This window comes from Falco rusticolus, chromosome 4, assembly GCF_015220075.1.
Source record: "Falco rusticolus isolate bFalRus1 chromosome 4, bFalRus1.pri, whole genome shotgun sequence".
NCBI lineage: Eukaryota > Metazoa > Chordata > Aves > Falconiformes > Falconidae > Falco > Falco rusticolus.
In genome coordinates, this window is record NC_051190.1 from 68420343 (window position 1) to 68445254 (window position 24912).

General features: G+C 37.2%; 1 protein-coding gene across 1 annotated transcript; it reads right to left on the reverse strand.

The window, feature by feature from the left end:
* Positions 1–1448: 1448 nt before the first annotated feature.
* Positions 1449–24844, reverse strand: YME1L1 (YME1 like 1 ATPase). Its single transcript, XM_037383302.1, has 19 exons — positions 24630–24844; positions 21799–21930; positions 19181–19343; positions 17133–17231; positions 15326–15435; positions 14022–14172; positions 13823–13930; positions 12938–13020; positions 11989–12079; positions 10173–10325; positions 8702–8834; positions 8145–8207; positions 7597–7709; positions 7060–7215; positions 6203–6354; positions 5236–5362; positions 5062–5135; positions 4329–4415; positions 1449–3248 (listed from the first exon to the last, which is right to left on the reverse strand). Exons 1-19 carry the CDS (start codon positions 24657–24659, stop codon positions 3105–3107), a joined length of 2169 nt encoding a protein of 722 aa, XP_037239199.1. The 5' UTR covers positions 24660–24844; the 3' UTR covers positions 1449–3104.
* Between the last annotated feature and the right edge of the window lie 68 nt (positions 24845–24912).

Here is a 24912-nt window from a genome sequence, read left to right on the forward strand (position 1 = left end):
CCGCCAGCGGCACAGGGGGACAGGAATGGGGTTTGCAGTCAGTTCATCATATATTGTCTTTGCAGCTCCTTCCTCCTCAGGGAGAGGGCTCCTCACACTCTTCCCCTGCTCCAGGGTGGGGTCCCTCCCATAGGAGACAGCTGTCCACAAACTTCTCCAATATGTGGAGAAGCCTGTGGGAAGGCTGCAGTTCTTCACTAACTGCTCCAACATGAGTCCTTCCCATGGGGGACAGTCCCTCAGGAACAGACTGCTCCAGTGTGGGTCCCTCATGGGACACAAGTCCTGCCAGCAAACCTGCCCCAGCACGGGCTTCCCATGGGGTCACAGCCTCCTTCAGGCATCCCCCTGCTCTGGCGTGGGGTCCTCCGTGGGCTGCAGGTGGGGACCTGCCCCACCATGAACCTCCCTGGCTGAGGGCACAGCTGTCTCACCATGGGCTTCACCAGGGGCTGCCGGGGAATCTGCTCCGGCACCTGGAGCTGCTCCTGCCTCCTCTTGCGCTGACCTGGGGGGCTGCAGGGCTGCTGCTCTCACAGCCTCACTCCTCTCTTCTGATGCAGTTTCTACTGCACAGGGTTGGCCTTTTTTCCTGTCGTCTTAATGTTAACCCAGAGGTGCTACCACCATTGCTGATGAGCTCAGCCTCGGCTACTGGCAGGTCCCAGAGCCGGCTGGCATTGGTCTTGTTGCACACAGAAGCAGCTTCTAGCACCTTCTCACAGAAGGCACCCCTGTAAGCCCTCCTGCTAGCAAAACCTTGCCATGTAAACCTATTCAGTGGTCTCCTACCTCTGTCTGACAACTATGTGAAGAGGAATTTCAGCTCCTAGATGTACCCCTAAACCACCAGCGGTCAAACCCAATGCCTACATCGGTAAGTTTCTTTGAAACCCCATAGGTACTGCATGCACACAACCATCTAGGTATAACAGTAAACTCTTCAGTAACACCTCTGCTGTTAAGATGGCCAGAAAGCAGATAGATTTTAGCTATCAAATGTAAAAGGTAACAACTTTCTTTCATGACCCAATCAGAGACCACTTCCCACCCCCCCACCCTCCCCGAGACTGTGCTCACTTCTTCCTTTTGAATGAGAAAAAAAAAAGTTAGGCCTCAAGGACTTACCACCCAAATCAGATCATTCAATATAGATTTTACTGACTTCAAAAATGAAAAGTTTTATTTCTTTTCTTTCTAAGTGCAGATTCACGTTATTTAGCTGGAAAAGTTCCCATTCAAGTCCCACTACTGAAGCAGCAATTGAAAAAAGGTCTGCATTTCTAGGGAGAACATCCCCTAGAAACCGAATTAGAAAAAGTGCTATTTTGCCATAATTCTTAAATTTATTTACAAGTTTAAATGTTTTATACACCTCAATTTACATACTAGGGAACTTGATTATTACATTCTATAGCAATTTACAGTGAATAAAAAGAAAACCAATATGCATAATTAAAATTAACCTTTATTACTCCAAAACCAGATGCCAAATATGCAGCATTTCTGCTGGCTTATTCCTAAAATACGTGTACAACTAACTAGTCAGCCTAGACATTTGGTATACTGTTTTATAACATTTGGAAGTTCTCCCACACTGCACTGGGATGTCGCTATAAGTAAGCTGACAAAAATAGGCAAATAAAGAGTTATCCTGGTTTTGAAAGAAAAATAATATGCATGTGCTCTTACTAAAAAACTAGGTTAAAATCAAGCATTACACTCAGAAAATTCTAAAATATGGTATTACTTCTAAGTTTTAGGTATAGCTACCAATTTCCATTCATATTTATTGGCACAAGCCCAACTATTTTAATATCCACGTATGGTGACCTTCAACATTCATATGCTAATAAAGGCCCTCTCTGCAACAGAATTTTATAGTCCCAAGAGTCAACAATTAATTGCGCTGAAACATTATGATCAGTGTGTGTTATTCCTAAGCACCAGTTCCATGAGATCAAAAGAATACTGGCATATAATTGCTAGCAATCACTTCCACTTGGCTGGAAATTGCTTTTGTTTTCAAAAACTTTTTCTTATTATCTTAGAATTTCCAGAGGTTTCTGTAAGGGTTCAAAGAAAAGGTTTTATTTCCCTACTTCTATTGTAGAACAGAACTGGGAACGTTATTTGAAACAACACATGCTTCAAACATTTTCTGAACTACTCTTTAGTGAGCAGTATTGCCCTCTTTGAAGAAATTATCTGTTGGATTATCGAACGCCTATAACATAGTATTAGTAGAAAACAGTTCTGTAGAATCTCCAGCAGTGTAAAAGCACTGTCATCCATCTACTGCAGCAATAAGAATTCTAAGAATCTTGTCAGCAGCACATCAGGTCACAGGTATTTCTCTTATCCCTGCCATGGTTCTGCCCAAAACGTGGTCCGAAGAGGCTTAGGCACGTTTAGCCTGTTGGTTTTGCATTTTTAATGCATTTTCTCTCCCAGCCATACATGTGTGTATGTTAACCCCAAGAGCACTGAAAACACAATGTTTTTGTCTAACATGAAGCTCCCACAATTCCCTTTAACAGAGATGTACTGTGCAGCTGCTTTCTTAGAGATGTTTTGTTACATTTCTAAATAAGAAGTCTTCTTTCAAAGTGATCTCTAGCCTCAAACAGAGCACAAGCATGAGTTAAGACTACATTCTACTCTTTTACAAATTGCTCTGTCATTATCTGTAAAACATTCTACAGCACATATTGTGGGGTATCACTTCAGACACACATGTAGCAGTGTGACCCAGGAAGCTATGCCAAAACACACCGGTGTATCTGCATGTCTTTCTTCTCAGCTTCAACACACTCAACTGAACCAAAATGCTCAACTCAGCCCTGAGTTTCATCCTTCTAAATAACCTCTTGTGGGAAGAGTACAGGGAGCAAGGGATGAGGAACTTGCTTTATTTTGTGTGCCTTATCCCAATGAGACACAACAAATAGATGAGTAACAGAAGCTCACAAGAGACAGAATATTAAAAGTGTCACTAATGCCATACACACATCAGGAAGGGAAAAAAAGGCTATGCTGCATAAGACTACTGCATTGCTAGATGTACATTCTTCAAATTATCAGTTACTGTATCCCCGAAGTTATCATCTTACTTCTAGTTTTTTTCCCTCTAGAACAATTTGGATTTCTTTGGCATCCAAAGTCTCATATTTCAATAAAGCTTCTGCTAAATTCTTGTGTTCTTTTGCATGAGTCTTCAGGATGTTCTTTGCTCGCTCGTATGAGTCCTAATATTAAAAAAGGGTGGAAAGACATTTTAAGATTTTAGAAAAAAAACAACAGCAAGATTCCACTTTAAAAATTGTTTCCAGGTAAATACAGCTCGAAACAAACATTTAAAGTTGTGCCTTGTATTTCATAGCTAGCACAGCTCCTGTCTCATGAAGATTTAAAATCTAGCTGGCATAATTAATTAAAAAAAAAAAGTCCTGAGACAAAGCTTAGTATTTTTACATATAACTTAGAAAAGACTCACTAGATTTGAAAATTTGCCAGTTAAGTTAAATAAATTTGATTTTACATTATGAGCAATGCAACAGCATTCAAGGAATACTCCTCAGTTTTTAAAAGCTTATAAAACTAAGTATTATGTACTTTTAGAAAGCTGAAAGCTACCCAACAAGTTACTGCAAATGGGTACACATTGCTGGCATTTCCAGCTTCAACTTTAATTTTTAGTTCTACATAGGTAATTCTTACATAACCAAGTCAGCTCAAAAACAGCTACAGCAGAAGTGTTAATTGTTTAAATGTTGTGATATAATTCTCCTGTCTGTACCAAACTAATTCTGATTACTACAACTGTGAGCTGGAAGTTCTATGATTATCAAATGTTACAAATTTCCCTAAGCACCTGACAGTGATCACCATGAGGAACAGGATACTGGAAAAGGCAACTCTCTGATCCGATATGGCCATTCCTGATTCTATACAAAATGCTTTAGCTGCAAGTTATGAACTGTGGGAATAACACAAAACATTCACATCTGATCTAAAACAATTTGTAGCCATACTTTGTTTCCTGTCAATTGAATAGGCAAAATACAAACACTGACCAAACGTAAGAGGAAATGTTGAAGAGTGTATCAAAGAACCCAACACCACCAACTTGTTTCTTGTGTGTGATAATCACCAAAACATCTTGATATGCAGAGATTCAAAGTTACAGCTACATGAAATACTTGGGAATACTTTCATTCACCTGTGTACTTTCACCAGTATACATTACCACACCGAATAATCAAGTAAACTGATGCTCAACTCATCTCAAAATGGATGTATCAGAGTGGAGAGGGAGAGAACCTTACCCGTAGAAGTGTTCTTACTTCCTGTTCAATTGCAGACTGAGTTTCAGGGCTAACTTTCCCCGTATCAGTATAGGTCATAACACCAAGCTAAACAACAGCAGCAACAAAATACAATCGTTATCTGTTCACTGTTGCAATAATGCACATAAAATACTGCAAGAGCTTCCTCATCTATTACTTCCATGTGCAAACAAATAAAATCGTTATTAGATTATGATGCACGTTGAAGTACTTGCACTTCACAAAACAAGCCTATCCATCAACTACATAGTGACTGCAGAGTTCTATTTCAATAGGTCAGAGTACAGATGCTGATTAAACATCTTCTCTAGAAAACAAAACAAAATCCCTAGATTGCTAACACTTAATGGGTAATGAAGATGTCTAAGTAAGTTTCTTTAGAAGTCTAGAAAACTTGATGTTGTCACCCGTACCCCCACCCCAAAACCCAAGATTATCCTCAATTCCAAAATGTTTGGTTTTATTATAAACATTTTCTGCAGACATAGTAACTTTCAAGGTAGTTTTGCGGCGAAGATCTTGCAAGGTAATTTTAAAACAGTCAAATATACAGGTTTTCTAGTTGAGTTCTCTCTAGCAGAGCCAGTCATAGAGCTTATTTTCCTTTTTGCCAGAACTACTTAAGTCTCTGTGATCACTGACAGCCAAATAGGCTTTTAGTTACGGAACCTGTCTTTTTAAGATATAAATATTTAAGGATTGGTGATACTACCTTCTCGCTCATTCCAAATCTAGTCACCATTAGTTTTGCAATTTTAGTAGCATTGTCAAAATCACTGGAAGCACCTAGATAGCAAACAGATGTAAATTACATTATTGAAACCAAGTTAAAACATACCAGTCCAAAGCTTTGATCAAAACATTATTTTAACTACAATCTGCTGACCTGTTGTGATGTGATCACTTCCAAATATGAGCTCTTCTGCTACTCTTCCTCCCATACAGACATCCATCTGTGCAAGCAACTGGGATCTAGTTTCACTCCATCTGTCGTTTTCTGGGAGCAAAGATACCTGTAAGATATAGAACTATGGTCAGGTAACAATAAACAGAAGTAGTACTGAAATAATCTGAAAAGTATTCTTGTTTATATCCAAAGCAGATATAAAGGCTTTTAAGCAACAATTTTAGTGCTCTGGGCCTCCTCCTAGTCTACACACTCATCATGTTGGCTCAGAGGTGCTCAGTCTACCAGCTGAAATGGCCTCCTACAGAGCACCACAAAAAATTAAGCAACTTAAACCTACCACCAAAAGAAATAGAACAATCTGTTCTATCCATTTCTCCTTACACTTGTACTGAGCACAAACCAAACGGCCTGGAGGATTCAGGCCAATGATTTTCTTTAACTGAACACATTAACTTGGATAAAGTTCAACAGATATTTTTCTGTTCAAATGCTTGGCAGCTCAAGGCAGAACAGAAAACTTAGGGATACCTATGCTAGAAACAAGGTAGGTAATCATTTAAGTTTAGAAAAACTCACGCTGGACAAAAAACAGCTTGGTAAAGGATGCGTGTGTTAGAAGTACCGTTGAGCAATGCTTCTACTTTCCAGTCCTTTCCATTCTTCAAAGTTTTGTTGTTGGGTGCTATTTTAACTGCAGCAGAATCAACATACATTTCTTCGCTTGCCTATGAACTATTATACTAGCATACGCTGGTCTTATTTCAAAATGAAGGAAGAGAGCTTTCTATCACACAGAAAAGATGACCCATGAGTTTTCCAAGAGGTTACTCATAACTAAGTATTTTGACATACTACAACATGCATTAACATAATTACAACCAATAGTGTTGTCAGCAAATTCCTCAACAACACTAAACCAACAAAAAACTGTAGCAATACTCACATGTCCAAGTGTTGTTCCTCGTGTCATGATTGTAGCCTTGTTGATCGGCATTGCATCCTTTGTATAATATGCAATGATAGCATGTCCAGATTCATGGTAAGCGGTGATGGTTTTGTTTTTCTCATCAATTTCTACACTTCTGCGCTCAGGTCCTTAAACAGAGCAACATTATTAAACTTCTGTACAGCTGACCACCACAATTCACACATTACATATACTCAAACAAGGCACAAAGTAGCTGAGGAACAGCACGCAAGCAAAATTAACTAACGCTCAGTAAGTGCAAAATGTTTACGAGTAGGGTATTAATGTCTAAAATGGACCTCAATATACTCTACAAACAAGTTGCTTTTAAAGGAGTAGATTTAAAATGAAGTTCACATATCTGAGAAAATCCCATTTTTTTTCTCTCAAGTTTGAACAGCCCAGATTTTTACTGTGTCTCAGATGTCTAAGTTTTGTGTTATCACTTGACAAGTTACTTAGAATTCCAGGTTTCTGCTCATTTATTCTCTTCTTTCCTTTAAAAGTAAGTAAGGGAAGGGTAAAAAAAAAATAAAAAAATCAGGCCACGGCCTCCCTCTAGGCTGAAGTACAACATTCAGCTGTTTCGATTAAATAGAAGCATCAAGTTTTAAAGAATGTGTTCCATACTAGATTTTACCTACTACTCTCCGGTCACAAAAGGTTCTAGTCAATATTAACTAACGGGAAACTTACTTGAAAAAGCCCCACAAAAACCAACAAACCAAGAAACAACAGCATAAACACTTCTTTTTTTCTCTGTAAAGGACTGAATCACACAAGAAAACCCTCATATACTGTAACACATGTATGACTTTTGCATAAAATCCTACCCATTAGAATTTTGTCCTTGGAGAATTCAAGTTCTTTCATGGTTACCATATCTTTTCCATCGACAGCTGCCTTTAAGGCAGCTTGATTTACAAGATTCTCAAGCTCTGCTCCAGAAAATCCTACTGTGCCTCGTGCAATTATTTCTGGATCAACAGCTGTGGGGAAAAACAAACAAACTTGCCATTAAGGGTCCATATTGCTCCTGAAAAGGTTTCTAACATAAAGAAATATCAAGAAACTAGCAAATTATAAGTAAGAATCATGTTCTATTGAAAATAATGTGTTAAGCAAAAATGTTTCAGCTTTAGAAGAAATGAAGACTAATTCTTAAGATACTGAACCGTCGGGGACTGGAAAGAAGCGCTGCCTCAGGAAACTGTCATAATACTGCATACTAGACAATTTTCCTGTTCTTTACCGAGACACAGGGCAAAGCCACAACTGCTGATAGAATAAAGGACTAATACGTGCAGTGGGCTGGTCCAGTATAAAAACTGTTACATAAAAAGATACATTACAGTGAAGTATTTACTTACATGGATCATACTTTATCTTATTAAGGTACCACTTCAGAATTTCCGTACGACCTCTTACATCAGGCTTGGGAACAGTAACTTGCATATCAAAGCGACCAGGACGTATTAATGCACTAAGGGAAGAGGCAATTTAATACATTGACTTAAAAATGCTGCAATGAACTGTTACTAATATATATAAGGAGCAAAACTCCTGATATTTCTAAAGACAGCTACACAGACTATGTCTGGCACACAGGTGCAAACAAGACATTTTTCTTACCTGTCTGTAAAAAGACAGATGAAAGATGTTTATTACCAACCCACTGTAAAGGGGTTTTTACGTTGGAATGCAACTGGTCGACTTAAGCAGAAAAACTTCCAGAAATACTAGATGCTTAAAAGGTTGATACTTATTTCTCCACATTTTAAATGGGATATACACACACACAGAGCTATAACACTGTAATACCTGAAGATTATCACAAAGCAACTTTGTTCATGTGGTGGAGTTGGGTTTTTTTTTAATACATGCTTTGTAAAAATTATTAATAACACATTATACTCACTTATCTAATGCTTCAGGGAAGTTTGTTGCACCAATAATAACAACACCTTCATTAGGTTTAAAGCTGTACGGAAAAAAGGGTGAGAATTTTTTTTTTTTTTGAGACAGAATTTAACCTATTGTCAATAACTACTTCTATTTCTTATTTCAGATGCACTCAAGTGGCCAGTCAAAAATACACCATCAAATCACAGTATGTGACCCAAGAATGACCACATTTAACCCAGTAAGTGGTTAAAAACATGCCCTGATCTCAGAGTGGAACTTCTTCCTTTAGGTACATAGACAGCCTAAGAAAACAAATTGAGAAATTATTTAAAATAATTGCAGCTGTTGAGCTACTCAACTCAGAAGCTTGTATATTATTTACAGCAAGGCCATTAATGCTACTGTTGATAGTACTAGAAAGTGGTCATAAGAGCATCTTAAATTTATATCCTTAAAAGCATTATGAAAAATTACAAAAAACATCAAGGCTGTCAAGGAAGAAAAATACACCCAAATATCCAAAATATATCAGTCAAGAACCTTCTGTGCCCTCAGAATCCATATATTTACCCATCCATTTCAGCCAGAAGTTGATTAATGGTCTGTCTTGAATAGGGATGCATTGGAGATTCAATTCTCTTCCCACCAACAGAGTCTAATTCATCAATAAATATAACGCATGGTGCATTTGCTTTTGCTTCCCCTAACAAAAGAAAAACAGCAGAAGGACACTTCAACCACACAAAGGAAAAGACAGCGTATCATGTAATTTAGGATTCTACTATTTCCTAATACTCTTGGATTATGAAGTGTTCCATTAAACATCACCAGAACTGTCTTGATTTTAGCCTAGAAGAAATGAAATTATTTTGGAAATGAAGTGACACAAAGAGAAGCAAGGCTCTTCATCTCTACATCATCTTACTCTTACGCTACAAGAAATTACTAGTGAAATAGATTAAGAAATTGATTGTATTTTATATCAACTTCCTGTAAGTTTATTTCATAGGCTTGAGTAGAGAACACTGACCTATTAAATAAAAATAATATGAAATGTGATTGCCTAAATGCTAACTTATTTTAATAGAACCTGCTTGCTATTTAACAGTGAAGACCTCACCCTCAACTTTGAAAGTATTAATAACACAAAGTAAAAATACAATAACAAAGTTTAAGACCATCAACTGGTACATGCATACCAGGACACAACTCATCTCACCCAGCTAGATATATCTGTAAATTGCTATTAATGTACAAGTCAGTCACCGAAGCTTCCATAGTCAACAGGAAGAAATGCACATTTGAAGGTACAACACACACTGCTTCACATAGAAAGGATGCAAAATGTAAGTCACATTTCTTCTACAAAGGCAAATTACTTTCTACATTGTATATGCCTGCCTGACACAATCAATCTTCCATTTAAGAGAGAAAGTGGATTTCCCCCTCCCCAGTAATATTTATTTGCATACTTAAAACGGAAAGCCTCTTCTGTGGAAGTTATCAATCTAAACATTAATTTTAAAAGTTTCATTACAATGCTATTTATTCTGGGCCTGTTGATGGGTGCAAGAAAGGAAATCGCAGCTTAGTGCTACACTGTGATGCTGTAAAGCTCCAATTCAGGATGTAAAAAAATGAGGGAAGTAATTGAGACTGTTAACACTATCTTTTATCTTAAATTTACTATTTTACTCAAACTTAAAATAATTTACATATGACAGTAAGTAAATTACAATAATAAATATTCCATTTAGTTTATAGGACATTGTATTTCTAATTAAATTAATTCTGTTCTCTCTGGGAGCGTTGTAACATCAGTTATAAATTTTGCTACAATTTCATGTGACAGCCAGCAAGATTCTACAGTTAACTGATGCTCACAGAATTCTGAGACTTAGCTAAGCAATTAAAGTTTTATTATCCTCATACACTACTACTACCCAGTAACTAGAACTGTACCTAATCAAACCTTGTAAACAACACTGAATACTTAATCTCGCATGTGAAAAAGATTTCAAAACACAAATATTTAACTTACTGAATAGGCTTCGGATGCGACTAGCTCCTACACCAACAAACATCTCATCAAACTCTGATCCAGATGCATAATAAAATGGAACATCAGCTTCACCAGCTACAGCCCGTGCAAGAAGAGTTTTACCAGTACCCGGTGGTCCAACTAACAGAATACCTAAAAAGTCAAACGAAAAACCAAACAACAAAAAAACAAACCCACAGTTGTCTTACACAGGTACCATTTCTTCCATCCATTAGAAGAAATACTTTAGACTTGGCTTCAAAAAGCTGTTAACATCCCATTTCAGATACTGTCATTACACGCAGCCTGAAGAAGCTTCCTACAACAGATCTAGATACACTGATCCATGTCTAAACAACAAAGATTTTTAAGACTGTCAATGAGAAAAAGAAGCCTGAAATATTCCACACAATTACTGTTGAGTTTAGCAGCTGTATCCCTGTCAGTGTCTTCTCCAAACTGACATTTTCCTAGCTGTTTCTGGAAGTGGAACTTCTTTTTTTTTTTAATTAAAATATTCCAAGTAATTTACTTTAACCAGTGTAGAGCACTAACAGGAAACAGACTTACCAGGCTTATATATTTCAGATTCACTTGGCCTTCTACTATGATCAAGCTTAATCATCCTTTTAAATGAAAACATTTGTTTCTGAACTGTCTAAAGCACTCAGCAAGCACTAAAGGTGCCAAAAGCCGTATGGAAGAAATAAAGGCCTTTTAAGAGTTCAGTTACATAAAAATCCCTGCCTTTCAAAATAAAGAACTACTGTATATTAGGAAGGCACAGTAAGTTTTGCCTAACCCCAACATACTCATTTGCACAATACAAGGTCTTTTTTGGACATTTTTACATTCCCTTGGGTAAGTTTTCCAAACTAAACTTAAGTTACAGATCTTTCTCAGATGAGAAAACGTATAACAGAATTAAAAAATTTGAGGACAAGAAGCTAATGACTTTAACAAAAGATATCCTTATAAAGACAGTTAAAGGAAGGAGGGAAAAAAACCCAAAATACAGACCCCTAAAAACCTCTGAGCTACATAAAGTTCTACTCAAAAAGGCATTAACTTCGGTTACACATTAACTTTATCAATAATTCTATTTTTAATACCATGTTAAATTCAGTGACAAAAGAATTTTTGTAGTTCAGTACATCATCTCTAAAAGGTTTACTTGGAACTTCAAAGAAATACCAATTCTTAACCCTGTAAATAAGGCTGCTAACAATTCTAAACACAAGTTTTGATTCTTGACAGACTTTTTGCCTGAAATCTACAGTCCACTGCTTTGCGCTGCCATAGCTTATTACCCTTAATGTTATTATTGAATTTCTACCAAATGCAAGATGTACTCAGGCATCTTTGCTTCTTCTACCTGAATATCTCAGAAACCTCAAATTTTCTGTGGAGGCAGGCAGTGACACCCAATTTTTATATATGGTGAACTGAAGGTAAGATGGGAAGCATGCATGCAACAACTACCTTAGCCTCCACTGCCCCACCCTCAAACACCTCACTTAAGCTTCTTTATTAAAAGATACCCTTTCACAACTCTCTTTGAAGATTCGCTTGCTCCTCAAATATTTTAAGCAATTAATGAAATCCCCTACCTATGTCTAACATTATTTTACTACTTTTCTGAGATACAAACTAAATGCACAGTAGTATTTAGGCCCATTCTGGTCATACACTTTTTTGATTCCCTAACTAAAGAAAAAATATTCAGAAGCTAGTCTGCAAGTTAGTCATTTAGTATAGAACAAAGCTACAGCTACATATGATTTTCCACTCACTTCTGCTGAGCAATGATTCTTACCTTTTGGAAGTTTACCTCCTAGTACAGTAAATTTGTGTGGGTTTTTCAGGAATTCCACAACTTCTTGCAATTCCTGTTTAGCTTCTTCAACCTACACATTAAAAACATGTCACAAAATATAACTAAGCATTTATAAAATACTGCATCTTTTTTATATAGGACAGTTTTGTATTAGACAAGTCTCTAATTGTGTATTGATCAATAATACACAACAGAAAAACAAGATAAAAGTGTATCACAGAATCTGTGGGGATACCAAGTGTCCATGAGTTGAATTGAACTTTATCTCCTACAACTGTTCATAGGAATCTGTAAACACTAAAGTCAGTAATACTGAAGGAATAAACAAACAGTTCAAGACCAGGTCTGTCCAACAAGATAAGCACAGCATCAAAAATTCTACATGAAGATACTAGTCTAATTAGTTAAAGAGAGATTATTCTATCTATTTGTCCAATGGGAAGGAGAGGGGGAGGTCCTCATTTTGCCACTGACAGCTAAAGAGCAGCTGAATAGAAAAAAATAAATCTATCCAATCAACAGTAACATGCCCACTTCTTTCTGGGAATCTCTGTATCTCCTGTCCTAGTATCAGACATCCAAAAGAGATGGTACCAAAAGAAAAAATGATCAAATGGCATTACCATCTTCTTGTATTAGTCAACTACTGCGAAACACAAATTAACATAGATACTTATGGCCTATCTTTTGCTATCCTAGCCTTTAAAGATGTGATTCAACAAGTTGAGAGTACACCTTTTATAAAGTATTAAATGCCACAAAGACACAAAACAGAACAAGAGTGGTTAAACCCCTCCTTGATCTTGCAGTGGTCAATATATATAAGGCTCCAGTTCATACAAAGAAATTCCTTGAACAGAGTAAGACATTCTTCAGGCTCACAACAATTAGCTAAGCAAGAACTCACACACTTTAATTTTGAACTTACCCCTTTTACATGTTCGAAGGTGACATTTTTCAGCTGGATTGGATCAACTGCTGCATCAAAGATACTTGATGTTCGAAAGCGTACTAATAGCAAACAGCAGATGATGAACAATAAATTTACACATGAAGTCATTTCATTCCAAGACTGAACTTTGCACCTGAATGCAAACCATTAAGCCACTTTTAAAAGGGCATGTTTCCATTTACAAGTGCCCAGCAAGAAAAGAATTACTAAAAAAATATTTAAAATATTTACAATTAATTCAGTGATGTAAGTGCTTTTCAGTTACTTGTAGTACAGAAAACCATGCACATACACAAAGCCAGAAGTTCTCCCTCAGTGTTTCTGCACATACCCTAACTTTCTTGAGATCTAGATGGTAACTTTCCATGAAGTTGAAATTCTCCATTTACACTAGCTCAGCTTTTGATCATTCCAGTATTTCCAACAGATTTCTATGACAATTTGGCCATACAAGTACCTAGTTGCTATAAACTAAGCTGTGATTATAAATAAAAATCAAACCATTCTGCCTACTGCTAACCTTGAATATAGATTATGCGTTATCTAAGACAAATACATAATTGCTGAACCATCTCATGACTTCTCTGTTTGGTACTGTGCAATTGTTCCACCAAAAGAATAAAAACAATTATACTAACAGACAACTTTTTTGTCTCTATAAACATTTTGTCACACTACTGTCTGAAAGGCTGTAGCCAAAAAGCAGTAACGAGCTCTTCTCTCTCACTCATACATTGAAATGGTATCCTAAAACAATCATAATGTCAAAACTTATTTGTTTTGTGCTGAACCTGCTGGAAGAAACAATACAAAGTGAAACGAGGGGGGTGGGGTGGGGTGGGGGGGAAATATGTAACTAACCAGCATCAGAGAAGGAACCTTTCCCAGGTAAAAATGATGAATATATAGCAAGATAAAAACAAAGAACAAAGAGAAAGAAAGAAAGCAAACGTGATCTTCTCAAGGAATCTGTAAAAGAAAACAAAAAAAGTTTTAACATGGGCCAAAATGAACTACTTTCAGAATGCAAAGACAAGACACATGAACCAAAACAACTTACCAAGTGTTTTTTGCAGGAATACCTGTGCTTTCAAAAAGCCTTCTGCAAAACCAGTTTTAAAAGCATCCTGGTGTGCCTCTGGGATGTTTTTTGTTTTCATTAGCGCGTCCAAGTTTTCAACATCGATTCTTCGCTTTCTCAGGATAAAGCCCTAAAATATTATGTTAGTATGCACTTAGTTTTGATACATAGTTAACTTAATACCTGGCTAGCCTGGGTGAGGGGAAAAAATAAAATTAAAAAAAGCATATAATTCAGGTGCTATGGGGTTAGTTTGACAACACAGAGCAGTACCTTCAGCATGGAATCACAATGGCTGCCTCAGGGGCACCCTGATTTTTGCTGAACAGTTGAGGTTCAGAGCCCTCCTGGACCCCAGTTCCAAACAGAAAATGCAGCCTAAGGCAGATTTGTACAGAACTAGCTTTGTACACTGGATTCAGTGGGAGAAATTATGCTTAAGTTTTTCTTAAATAATAAAAATTCGTGAAGTCAACTAAAAATCATTTCCAAATATGAAATATCTTTGTAAGTATAGTTTTCATAGAGCTTAATCAAATAAATCTCATATGCCCTATCAAATTTAAGAACAGCACTGCATGGAGCTAGCTCTGGTTCATCTCCATCCACAGTATACCTAGTCCACAGATAAAATAAACCTCATATGCCCAGAAGGGGAGAATTCAAAGCTAATCTGCATACGCAAAAAGATCAAATGCTTTAATTAGCCTGACTTCTGTACAACCAGTCAGAAGCAAAGAGTACCTAGGTTAACTTGGTTTTGTTAAGTGCTTTGCTACCCCAAGCCTGAACAGTTATCTGCTGAATTAAAAGTATATAAGCGAGTTTGTAACCCCTAAAAACCACCAGATTTAAAAAATTTTATCTTACAAATATACTAGCCACAAGTAAATCTATTAAGATGTTAATCACATGCTAAACTGCTGGAAAAATATTCTTCTTGTATGTTAAATTAGTTGTATTTCTGTTTAAACGCTTAGATTCTAAGCTATTTTAACAAAACCACAAAAATATGAAAAATTTTATTTCTAGAGCTTAAAACCATTTTTATACTCTGAAGCTACTCTCCTAAAAGATTCAAATAATCTTTGTATTGATAATATATGAAGCAAATCTGTGTATTAATAAGAAAAACTGTGCGTTGTCATTAGCTCAAGCTTTAGAATCAAGAAACTTCTTCACACTAGTGGAACAAAATACCTTTCGTAAATTGTGAAGGTTCATTCAAGAGAAAAAGATTCCAAATAACCCCAAAACAATTTCATAATGTTACTCATATTTACCTTCAAAAGTGAAGAAAGTGAATTTTTTGTTTCTGTGAATTGTTCAGATGATGACTGCAGACGTCTTGCTCTTGATCTCAAAGTCTTAAAGTTCCGTGACTGTACGTAAACTTAAAAGTAGCAATAATAAAATGTTAAAAACTATCCATTACTACCACTACAAAAAAAAAAAAAAAGTATTACAAAATTTGACAAAGTATTATATGAAAAAGACTACCAAGACTGAACTGGACATATCCACAGTAGAAAGCAATTTAAGATGCCTGACCAAAGTAGTAAAAACAAACTCTATGACAGACGCTTCTGGATCTAACAGTAATAAACTGAATAAGTAAACCAATAAAGTTTAGTACTGTAAATGGGTAGTTAGGTGATCACAAATATGTTTGTAATCTAAACTCGCAAGCAGACTGCTTACTGTTTTGCAATATATTTTTCCCTTTTTTTGGTTTTTTTTTTTGTTAAAATAATCAGTTCATGCTGTGCATCACAGGTAATTGGCCAACCCCATCACCATCTCAGGGAATAGAAGAGACATACAACTGAACTCAATCCGGGCAGGCTGACAAACATGAAACATCCAGAAGGATGGGAATGCAGGTGCCTGTTCTAAGATAAGCTTTGTCTAAAAGCTCAGCTGCTAAGATGCCCTCAAGAGATGTGCAATGGCTTAGGTGTGCTGTTAATTTAAGAAACTGACAAAAGAAACAACCATTTAAACACTGTGAGCTTACAGCACTGTGTGTATGTCATCTTCTATCGCATCAAAAACCTTGCAATGGAGATTTTATCACATCAATCACAAAAGCTAAGGATATACCATCTTTCATCACTATGTTTTAAAATAATTACCAGTCAATTACATAGCTTTCACTAAGCCTTCTGTTACCATAGAACAGCACCAGATAAAAAGAAACTTCTGGAAGTGATTTAGTCAAACCCCTGCCCAAAAAAGGTTGAACTTCAACATTCAATCAGGTAGTTCTGGACCTCCATCCAGCTCAGTTTCGAAAATCGCCAAGGGTTAAGATAACACCACCTCTTCACACAATTTGTTTCAGAACTTAGCCATAGAAAATCTTCCAATGGGAATTTGCTTTGCTTTTACTTGTAATTGTTGCCTCTCCTCTGAGGTGTACAAGAGAAGGGTAATTAACATGGCTCAGCCAGCCATTAGATCACTCCTTACCTTACCTTCTGCTAACTTTAAAACCTCAGATCCTTCAGCTTCCCCTATACATCAAACACTAGTAAATCTGCACCCTTCCTTGTGGCCCATCACTGGGCTATCCCCATTTTGTTAACGTCTCTCTCTTAACCATGGGACACAAACCAGACACAGTACCAGAAGCAGCACCAGAAGAACTGAACGGAGGATAATACCTGAACTCCCTGAGCTCCTGATTATTTTCTTAGTAATGCAGCCCTGTTGTTACCCATCATACATCCAGAAGCAGTTTAAACCAGTCAAACACCTTAGAAAGTTAATCTGGGTGAATACTAGATTCAACATACTTATTGATTCAAAAGTAGTCAGCTCAGCTATCATCTTTTAAGAATACAATCCACAAATAGCAACATCCTTGAACAAGATTCTATAGTTACATCGTGTTTACTACATTTTGGAAACATACTACTCAAATGCAAGAATAACTTCACGATTTAAAGTGTTTATATCAATATAGAGTTCCTCCTGGAAGTTTAGTGGTATTTCTTGAGTGACGTCTCTAAGACAAAAGCAAAAATACTTTCCCAGAATAAAAAGATACTATAGAGATTAAAAACAGTGTAGTTTATTGTTTTATACCTGGCCAACACCGAACATCTGAACATAAATTTTGGAGGGGATTAGGATGCTGTCTGTACAAACAAGATGAGCGTAAAGAACTGAAAACATCCACAAAACCTGTAAAAAGATACAGCAAAATTTAAATATACCCTATATTAAACAGCAACTAAACATTATTTCTCACACAGATTGTTTTTTCTTTCTTAAATATTATATTTTACTAAAGTCCTTCAGGCATCTGTAATTAGTTAGTTAATTTCTTTGCAGTAACCTATGTCAGGCACTTTTCACTATACCAGAATTTTTCCCAATTGGAACTTCCAAAAAATACTGCTACCCAGAATCTTGAATTTGAAGCTGTATCTAGGAGAGAAAACTCTGCACATCTGTACAGAGCTAAACAAAATTATCTAGACTGGACAGGAATCCAAAGACTTTAATGAAGCTGAAGGACCAGCATTCAACCCATCGTTCGATTTCGAAGACTTTAAAGAAAGGGTTGCTGACAGACGTTTTAAAACACACTATGTTTAAAATATGAAAACATTTTACTATATTAAGCCTACTTAATTGTACAGTCCTCATGCAAAACAGGAAGAAATAAAAGAGCATCACAGTGAAAAAGTGATGCTGATAATATTTCAAGTACGCTATAGACTGCAAGACAAGAAAAGGGTTGTCATTTATCTGTTGTTACCAAAAGCTCAAATAACTCATCCTCATTTAGCAGGTAAGAATTATTCAAATAACATTAGAGACCTGCAGAGAGAGAGGGGAAAAAAATCGAGGCCAGGCCTACATAACCTCACTTCCATAGTAATTCATAAGCTAACGGGCAGGTTTTTTGTTTATTTTACACATTCTGAGAAAGTTAAATCAGTTAGATACATCTAGGACAGCAAAAGAGAACTCTGAAAGTTCCTACTAAATCTTTTGAAGTTCTATAACTGTAAGAACAGTTTACAAGCTAACTGAAATATTGAAGACCTATGGGAAGGAGAAAAAAAACAACTATTAATTTTACAATGCATGTTCCACAATCTTCTACAACACTGCATATTGGCTAATATAACACAATTATAATTATGAACACATTAATTAAAAAAAACGGAAATACTCTCCTCACTTTACGTACAACATACATGTACCAATAGTAAGTGTCATCCATAGCATACAGGGTCACCTACACAAAAGTTCTTGAAGATTTGTCCCTTGTCTGTGACAGTTTTCCAACTACAACTCTGCCTTTTCAACTGTGAATGAAACAACCAGTCTGATGGTTCCATGATAACCTACCAAAGCTCTGAAGCATTTGCAACTTTTTTCTTCACATTTAGGAAACTCCCTATGGGCTAATTTTTTTGTAGCCTCAAGGTATTCTTCTTACACTCCTCCCAGCTGCAATACTATATAGGCATCTCAAGTGTCAGGTATATGCTTCTTTTTCTAACACATTCTTGAGCATCTGCAATGGCCTTGCTTCCTGTATTTTAGACTAATCCCATAAAACCATCTTTAACTGTAAAGAACCACTCTTGGTTTATGTCAGCAATGAAAAATTACTCTACATGAACTGTTAATAGTTTGCACCCTGAATTCCTTTCTAATTAACGTCCCTGTGTAATGTTGCTTCAAGCAAAAAAGGAAGCACTTAATGTCAACTGGAGATGTTAATGACTGTCACATTAGTAGATTAGCAAAATTAATTTCCTCTATTTGGTGAAACAAACTGGTGAAAAAATTCATAGCTCAGGTTCATCATTATGAGATAATGCACTTGCACTACAGCTGAGTCCTGACAAGTCTTATAGCAGCCAACTTCAAATCTGAAATTTAAAGAAATAACTCCAAAATCTGGGTTTGATTTTCTAAAACTCCCAAGATTCAAGAGCACCACTCTAGAGACAACCTGTATACAATAAAAAAATAAATTAATACTTTTTCATACAGATTTTTTTAAACTATGAGTTATCTACAGCACAAGAGACTGAACTAAAGAGTATCTGTGTTCACCTTTATAATCTAACTTTTATAAATTCTCATAGCCATTTTGCTCTGAAACATACCGTGCTTATTTTCAAAGAAGGACTCAGCAGAGATGTACGATGTATGCCACTGCGAAGAGATTTTGTTTTCTGCACAGTAGCCAGGAAGCAACCTGTTCACCAATTCTTTGAACTGGTTAGCTTTCAAATCAGATAATCCCAGATCTCTTAAATTAAGTACGGACTGCAAAACAGAAATAAATGTTCAAAATTTACTTAACATCACCTTTAGGGATAAAAAAGAAAATCAAGAATAACTGAGATGCAGCAGCTATATTACACAGCTCAGACTGAAATAAAAAAATTTCTAAAAGATGAATGAAAGGACACAATTAAAAATTTGCTACTGTCACTGCACAATAACTTTTCCATTTGCATATATTGTTATTTTCATTGCCACAGCACATTTACGACAGGCGTATTTTCTTCCCAATTCATTCTTTTTAACATCTTCCTGCTCCCTGATGGAAGTAGGCACAGAAAAAAATTACAGTTTTCCAACTCTTTATGATGGAGCAAAAGGAGAACATGAGGGGGAAAGATGTACAGCAATAGCCACCCATTATATTTCATGCAAGTGAGCAAACAGGAAAATCCCCCCAACTTTTGGCTAGCCTTTTTGCATAGGGCAGATGCAGCAGCAGAACAAAAACTGGATATTTAGAAACTATACCCAGACTTAAAATCTTAAAAAGCCACAAGCTGCGCAGATGTACAACAAAAGACAAAAGTTTCTATGGGGAAAAGGGTAAGTATTAAGATCTGGGATTTCCTACAAAGCAAATAAACTACGAAAAAACCAAGGAGGTAACGCACATAAACTTGAGTTACTAAAGAAGTAACTTTGATCAATGTAATTTTAATCTTGTACTTTACAGCCAGGAAAAAATCTTTTTTTCAAAGAGTGTGTTTCAAAAATACGTGTTGCTTTGGTCTCTTAAAATACCTATCAGCCTCTCAATACTGCTTCTGCAGTAACATCATCTTAACCGAGAAGTAAATATTCTATTCTAAATGTATATGCACAGATATTTAAATTTTTCATTGTTTGAACATTATGGATTATATTTTTGTTTATCCTAAATTATTTTTACGTAAGCTTTATGTTGATCTACTTAAGGTGAAACTAGATTTCCAATAAGAAGACATACATGAAAAATATTTGAATAAAATACCAAAAGAAGCATTTTTAGGACAGTATACCACGATATTCAAAGTTTATAGTTTAAAATGGATTTCATAAGTATTCTGTTTTAATGACACAATTTTAACATTGTGTTGGGTCGACATACTCAAAATCAGTACAAATAAATTTTTAAACACCATTTGACATTTACACATGGTTTAAAGGAGTAGATTAAGCCTTCCTACTTCAGCTAAATAACTGCTTGGAAAATTACTGAAATGCTGGGGTGGTGGGGGTTAAAAAAAAAAAACCACAACATTTTCTATGGCCTTTCAGAAGAGGTTACTACTTTCTATTACATATTTAACTTCACAGCAGAGAAGCTTCACGTTCTCAGATAATGGGGTTTTGCCATTCTAATAGTTCAACTTTATGCAATATTGTATTATGTCATTATTTGCCAGTTTTAAATTTGAGTTTAACATTTATTTAAGTTTAGGTTTACTACAGTCTAATCAACTTGCTTTAAGAACTTTAAATATACTTTGAGACACTTTTTAAATAATTATTTTTATACTTCTGTCATGCTAGGAGGAAGCAACCACAGGTGTATGATGAATTAGAGAGAAAATACTAAATGTGAAAAGCTCTCTGTATTTAAAGGAGACCATATTCTCTTGCTGAGCAGGAAGACGAACACAGAACTGAATAAATAAAACACACTTTAGTTTCATTCAGTAATCCAGATTTCCCACTGAAATGAATTTTTATCACCAGAAGCAAATACAGAATCATACACAAAAAAGAAAACAATGGAATCACAACACAAACAAGGGATGATTAGTACAATCCATGCTGATTTCCGAAGTTCTGCAGCAGTTAGTGAGAAATTCCACATTTTTCCTCCCACACATTTTCTTAGTTATAAAAATTGTTCTAAGAGATGAGCTACAATAGAAGTGGCAAGATCTGATACTACTTTGCACTTTCAATATTTTGATTTTCAGCATGAAGATCAGAAAATACATAATGATAATTAAAGATATTTTAATAGAAAAATAAGAAAACGTGCAAATATGCTACTTAATCTCTCAAAACCTCTTAACATATTTTAAGTTACAGTCTTTTCTCACAAGCAATAACAAAACAAACTTTGCTAGAACTGAATGGAAAGATAATAATGGGGTTATATAACAGAAAAGTTACTGTTACATTAGAGCAAGAAACATTAGGTTGAAGGTGAAAACAAATCCTCTCCCCATTTGCAAATTACGACTGAGGCAAGTACTAGCTTTTTTTCTGATTCATGAAATACTGTATTTTTGTAGAATCCTTACTGCCAAAGCACTGACTGAAGCTCTGTCAAAAGTTATATTCTATGTGTTGACTCTGTTTTGTTTAGCCACATTATTTTATAAAACGAGTCAAACACTAAATTCACTTAAACTGATATTATTCAGATTTAATTCAATTAAAAAACAAACCACCACTTTTCTCCAAAGGTTTTTAGTACCTCGCTCTTCTGAGGATCATGCTCCGGGGTGGTGTCCCTCTGGACAGGCTGCACGGATGCTGTGCTGGCAGTAGTAGTGGAGCTTTTTGGTGAATGAAAGGCATTGATAAGGTGACTCAGAGGAACAGTAGCCTGGAGGGGTGGGGGGGAAATCAGACAATGATTTAAGCTTGTTTGAACTATTTAACCATATCTCCATTCCAAACCCTGGCTTACAACTGCATGTCTTGTACACTGCCTTTAGCTGAGGACTTCATAATAAACCACATGAACTTGGTTTCAACCACAGCATGAGCCAATAGCTCTATTTAAAGAAAAAAGAAAGTTTAAGTATGCACGACAAATTAAAACCTCACAAAGCTTGGAAAAGAAAGGGGAAAAAAGGCTACATTTCCCGTTTTCAAACATATGCACAGTTTAAAGAAAATAATCACTAGTTTTGCAAATATGGAGTAGGTACAGATCACTGACACTTAGGAGATGCAAAGAGTACCCCCAATTTGCACTTAACAGAATGTTTAGACAATGTCTTGTAGATTGCTCTCAGCTGAAACAGCAGGGAAACAAAATTGCTACCACACTTAATACTGCCCTCAGAATGGGGTTTTTTTGTTTGTTTTTTATGTATCACTTGTTTGCTGTGTTAGATATTTGCTCTTGCAACCAGATGGCAGAACAATAAGGAATGTAATATTTGTCAGAAGAGAGCAACAAACTCAACAATCATTTAATGCAAATAAAATACAAAGCTTTGTGAAACTGTTTTTCCCTTGTAGCCACCATGCCCCCATCACAATCAAGTCTTACATGCTAAATAGGTGTTTTTTCCCCACATAGCAATAAAAGACACAAAAAAGGAACACCGTCAATATAGGGAGTAAAAGAGAGGAAAAACGGTAACAAACAACTTATACACTGAAAAGCCTGCCAGTTAACACGACTCTTGAAATGTTTAAAACCTGTTTACAGTTACTGTCATTCAGGAGCTTTCTCTTCTTTGTAAGAAATATTTGCTTAAAACAATCCTGAGCCTGTCTTGGTGTCTACCAAAACAAAACTATGATCACCATTCTAATATGACTTCACAACACAGCCACAGAAAAGAAGTAATGCTCTTTAAACAACATGAGCAGACAAAGAATGGTAAATGAGTTACTCCATCGATTTAGCGGTAGGCCTTAATCTCAGATTTTAATATGAAATGTTACAACGGTAAATTCTAGATTATGCCTAGACAGATATCCAAGCAACAGATCTCATCAAGCTGGTTCCCCTTGAACCAACTTGAACAGAAAGTTCAGTGGCTGCTTTTGAGTAGCACTGAATCATGAGGATTTATTAACATCTTACTAATTCAGAAATCACCGCTCCTAAATACTATTGACTACTATATTATTTTTAAGAAAACACCTATTTTCATCTATAAATTAATACTTTTATAACGGGAAATATCTTATTTTTTTTCCCTGCATCATACAAATTATTCCCAAAAATTCCCTTTATGTTTTCTTCCTTGGGATCCCACGTTAGCAACAGACCTAGGTATCAAAACTAACCTATACAATGCATATACACATATAACAGTCAATTCTGCAGTTCAGCAGCACTCGCCTCAACTCAGTGACACCACCTCATGAATCAGTACAGAAGCCCAGGCACACCACATGTCAGGGCTCCTCCTCTAGCACATGACTGTGTCTATTGTGACTATATGGTACAAATAATTTCAACACTTCCAAAACGCCTCAACCTCATTACACTTCACTAGGGATGCAACTAGTTGTGCTGCAACTCCAGCTGCTGGAACAATATCCAATTAAGCCTCTCCACCCAGGAACATCCTTCTGCGAGAACTTCCATCTCTGTGTTGACCAGACAGAAGAGAGACAATGCTGTGAGACATGAAAACTGCCTCGGAATTAATTGTCCAAAATTATAATTAAACTCTGGGAGTTTGTGGTAAAACCATAAAGCCTCCAGAGGTCAAAGCCAGCAACCCAACAACTAACAAAGCTTTCTTCCTGCATTTCCTGCTATGAAAAGATGAAATGACACATTCCGAAAAATATTATCACAAGTTCAGTCATTTCACTACACTAACAAAAGCAATCAACACATTCTCCACTTCTAGAAAGAACCAAATTCCAGTATGGAATAAAACTATCACATACCATCCCCCCAACACAAATGTAAACCCACTGCTTCGGATCAAAGTCCATAAAATCCACTAGTCCCATCAGAGTCACTGATAGAAGATGCATTCTCGATCGCATTCGGACTTCTATGCAACAAATGATTGAGGGACTTCTCCCTCTAACTCTTCCAATTAATTTTGTTTTGGTTTTCACAACAATCCGTGACAAATAACAGCGCAGTTTCACTTTGGCAGTAGCAACATCGCCGCCCCTTGCTTCCACTATAAAACCAGATACTAAAAAGCCCCATCCCCAAGTTACTCCTCCATTTCAGATTTCACAAGCTTTTACTGTACCTTCCCCCCTCCTCCATTTACACACTTCTCTCTCAGGTAAGAGCCCCAGGCCGCTGCAGCCCCCAGCCGCCCCTCTCCCCGCCCCCGCCCCCCCGGTCGCTACAGCCCGCCCGGCCGACGCTCTGCAAAGCCCCCAAAACCCGGCAGCCAGGGCTTCAGCTCCTCCCGCCACCACCCGCAACCCCCGGCCTCCCCAGAGCCTCCGGCCGGCCTCGCCGCCCCCACCCAGACACGAAACGAGCCCCGACCTCAGCCAGGCGGAGCGGGATCCCCAAGCTCGGCGAATGGGGCGCCGCCACGGGCCAGGGCGGCCGCGGGTGCGCCCCGCCAGCCCCCTCACCTGAGGCTGCACGGTTGAGAAAGAAAACATCCTCCCAGCGGGGGCGGCGACCACGGCCGCCTCTCCCGCTTCACAGCCCAGCCGCAGAAGCCGTGCCCGCCTGTCGGCCTCCGCCACTCAGTCGCTGCGGCCGCCGCCGCCAGCGGAAGAGCCCCACGGCTCCACTCCTCAGGAAAATGGCCGCCCCCAACGGCCGGCAGTGACCAGGCCCTACGCTGTCCCGGAAGCGGCGGGAAACGGTAACGCTTCCGGGTCGCCAACCCCCGCCCCGCGCGCCGCCGCC

Excerpts from the sequence above, each read along its gene's own strand:
- YME1L1 (XM_037383302.1), bottom strand. The coding sequence starts at position 24,659 with ATGTTTTCTTTCTCAACCGTGCAGCCTCAG. Across the intron at positions 12,080-12,937 it reads CCTTCGAACATGTAAAAGGG|GTTGAAGAAGCTAAACAGGA; the intron begins GTAAGTTCAAAA and ends TTTAATGTGTAG. Across the intron at positions 3,249-4,328 it reads AAGTAAGAACACTTCTACGG|GACTCATACGAGCGAGCAAA; the intron begins GTAAGGTTCTCT and ends TTTTAATATTAG.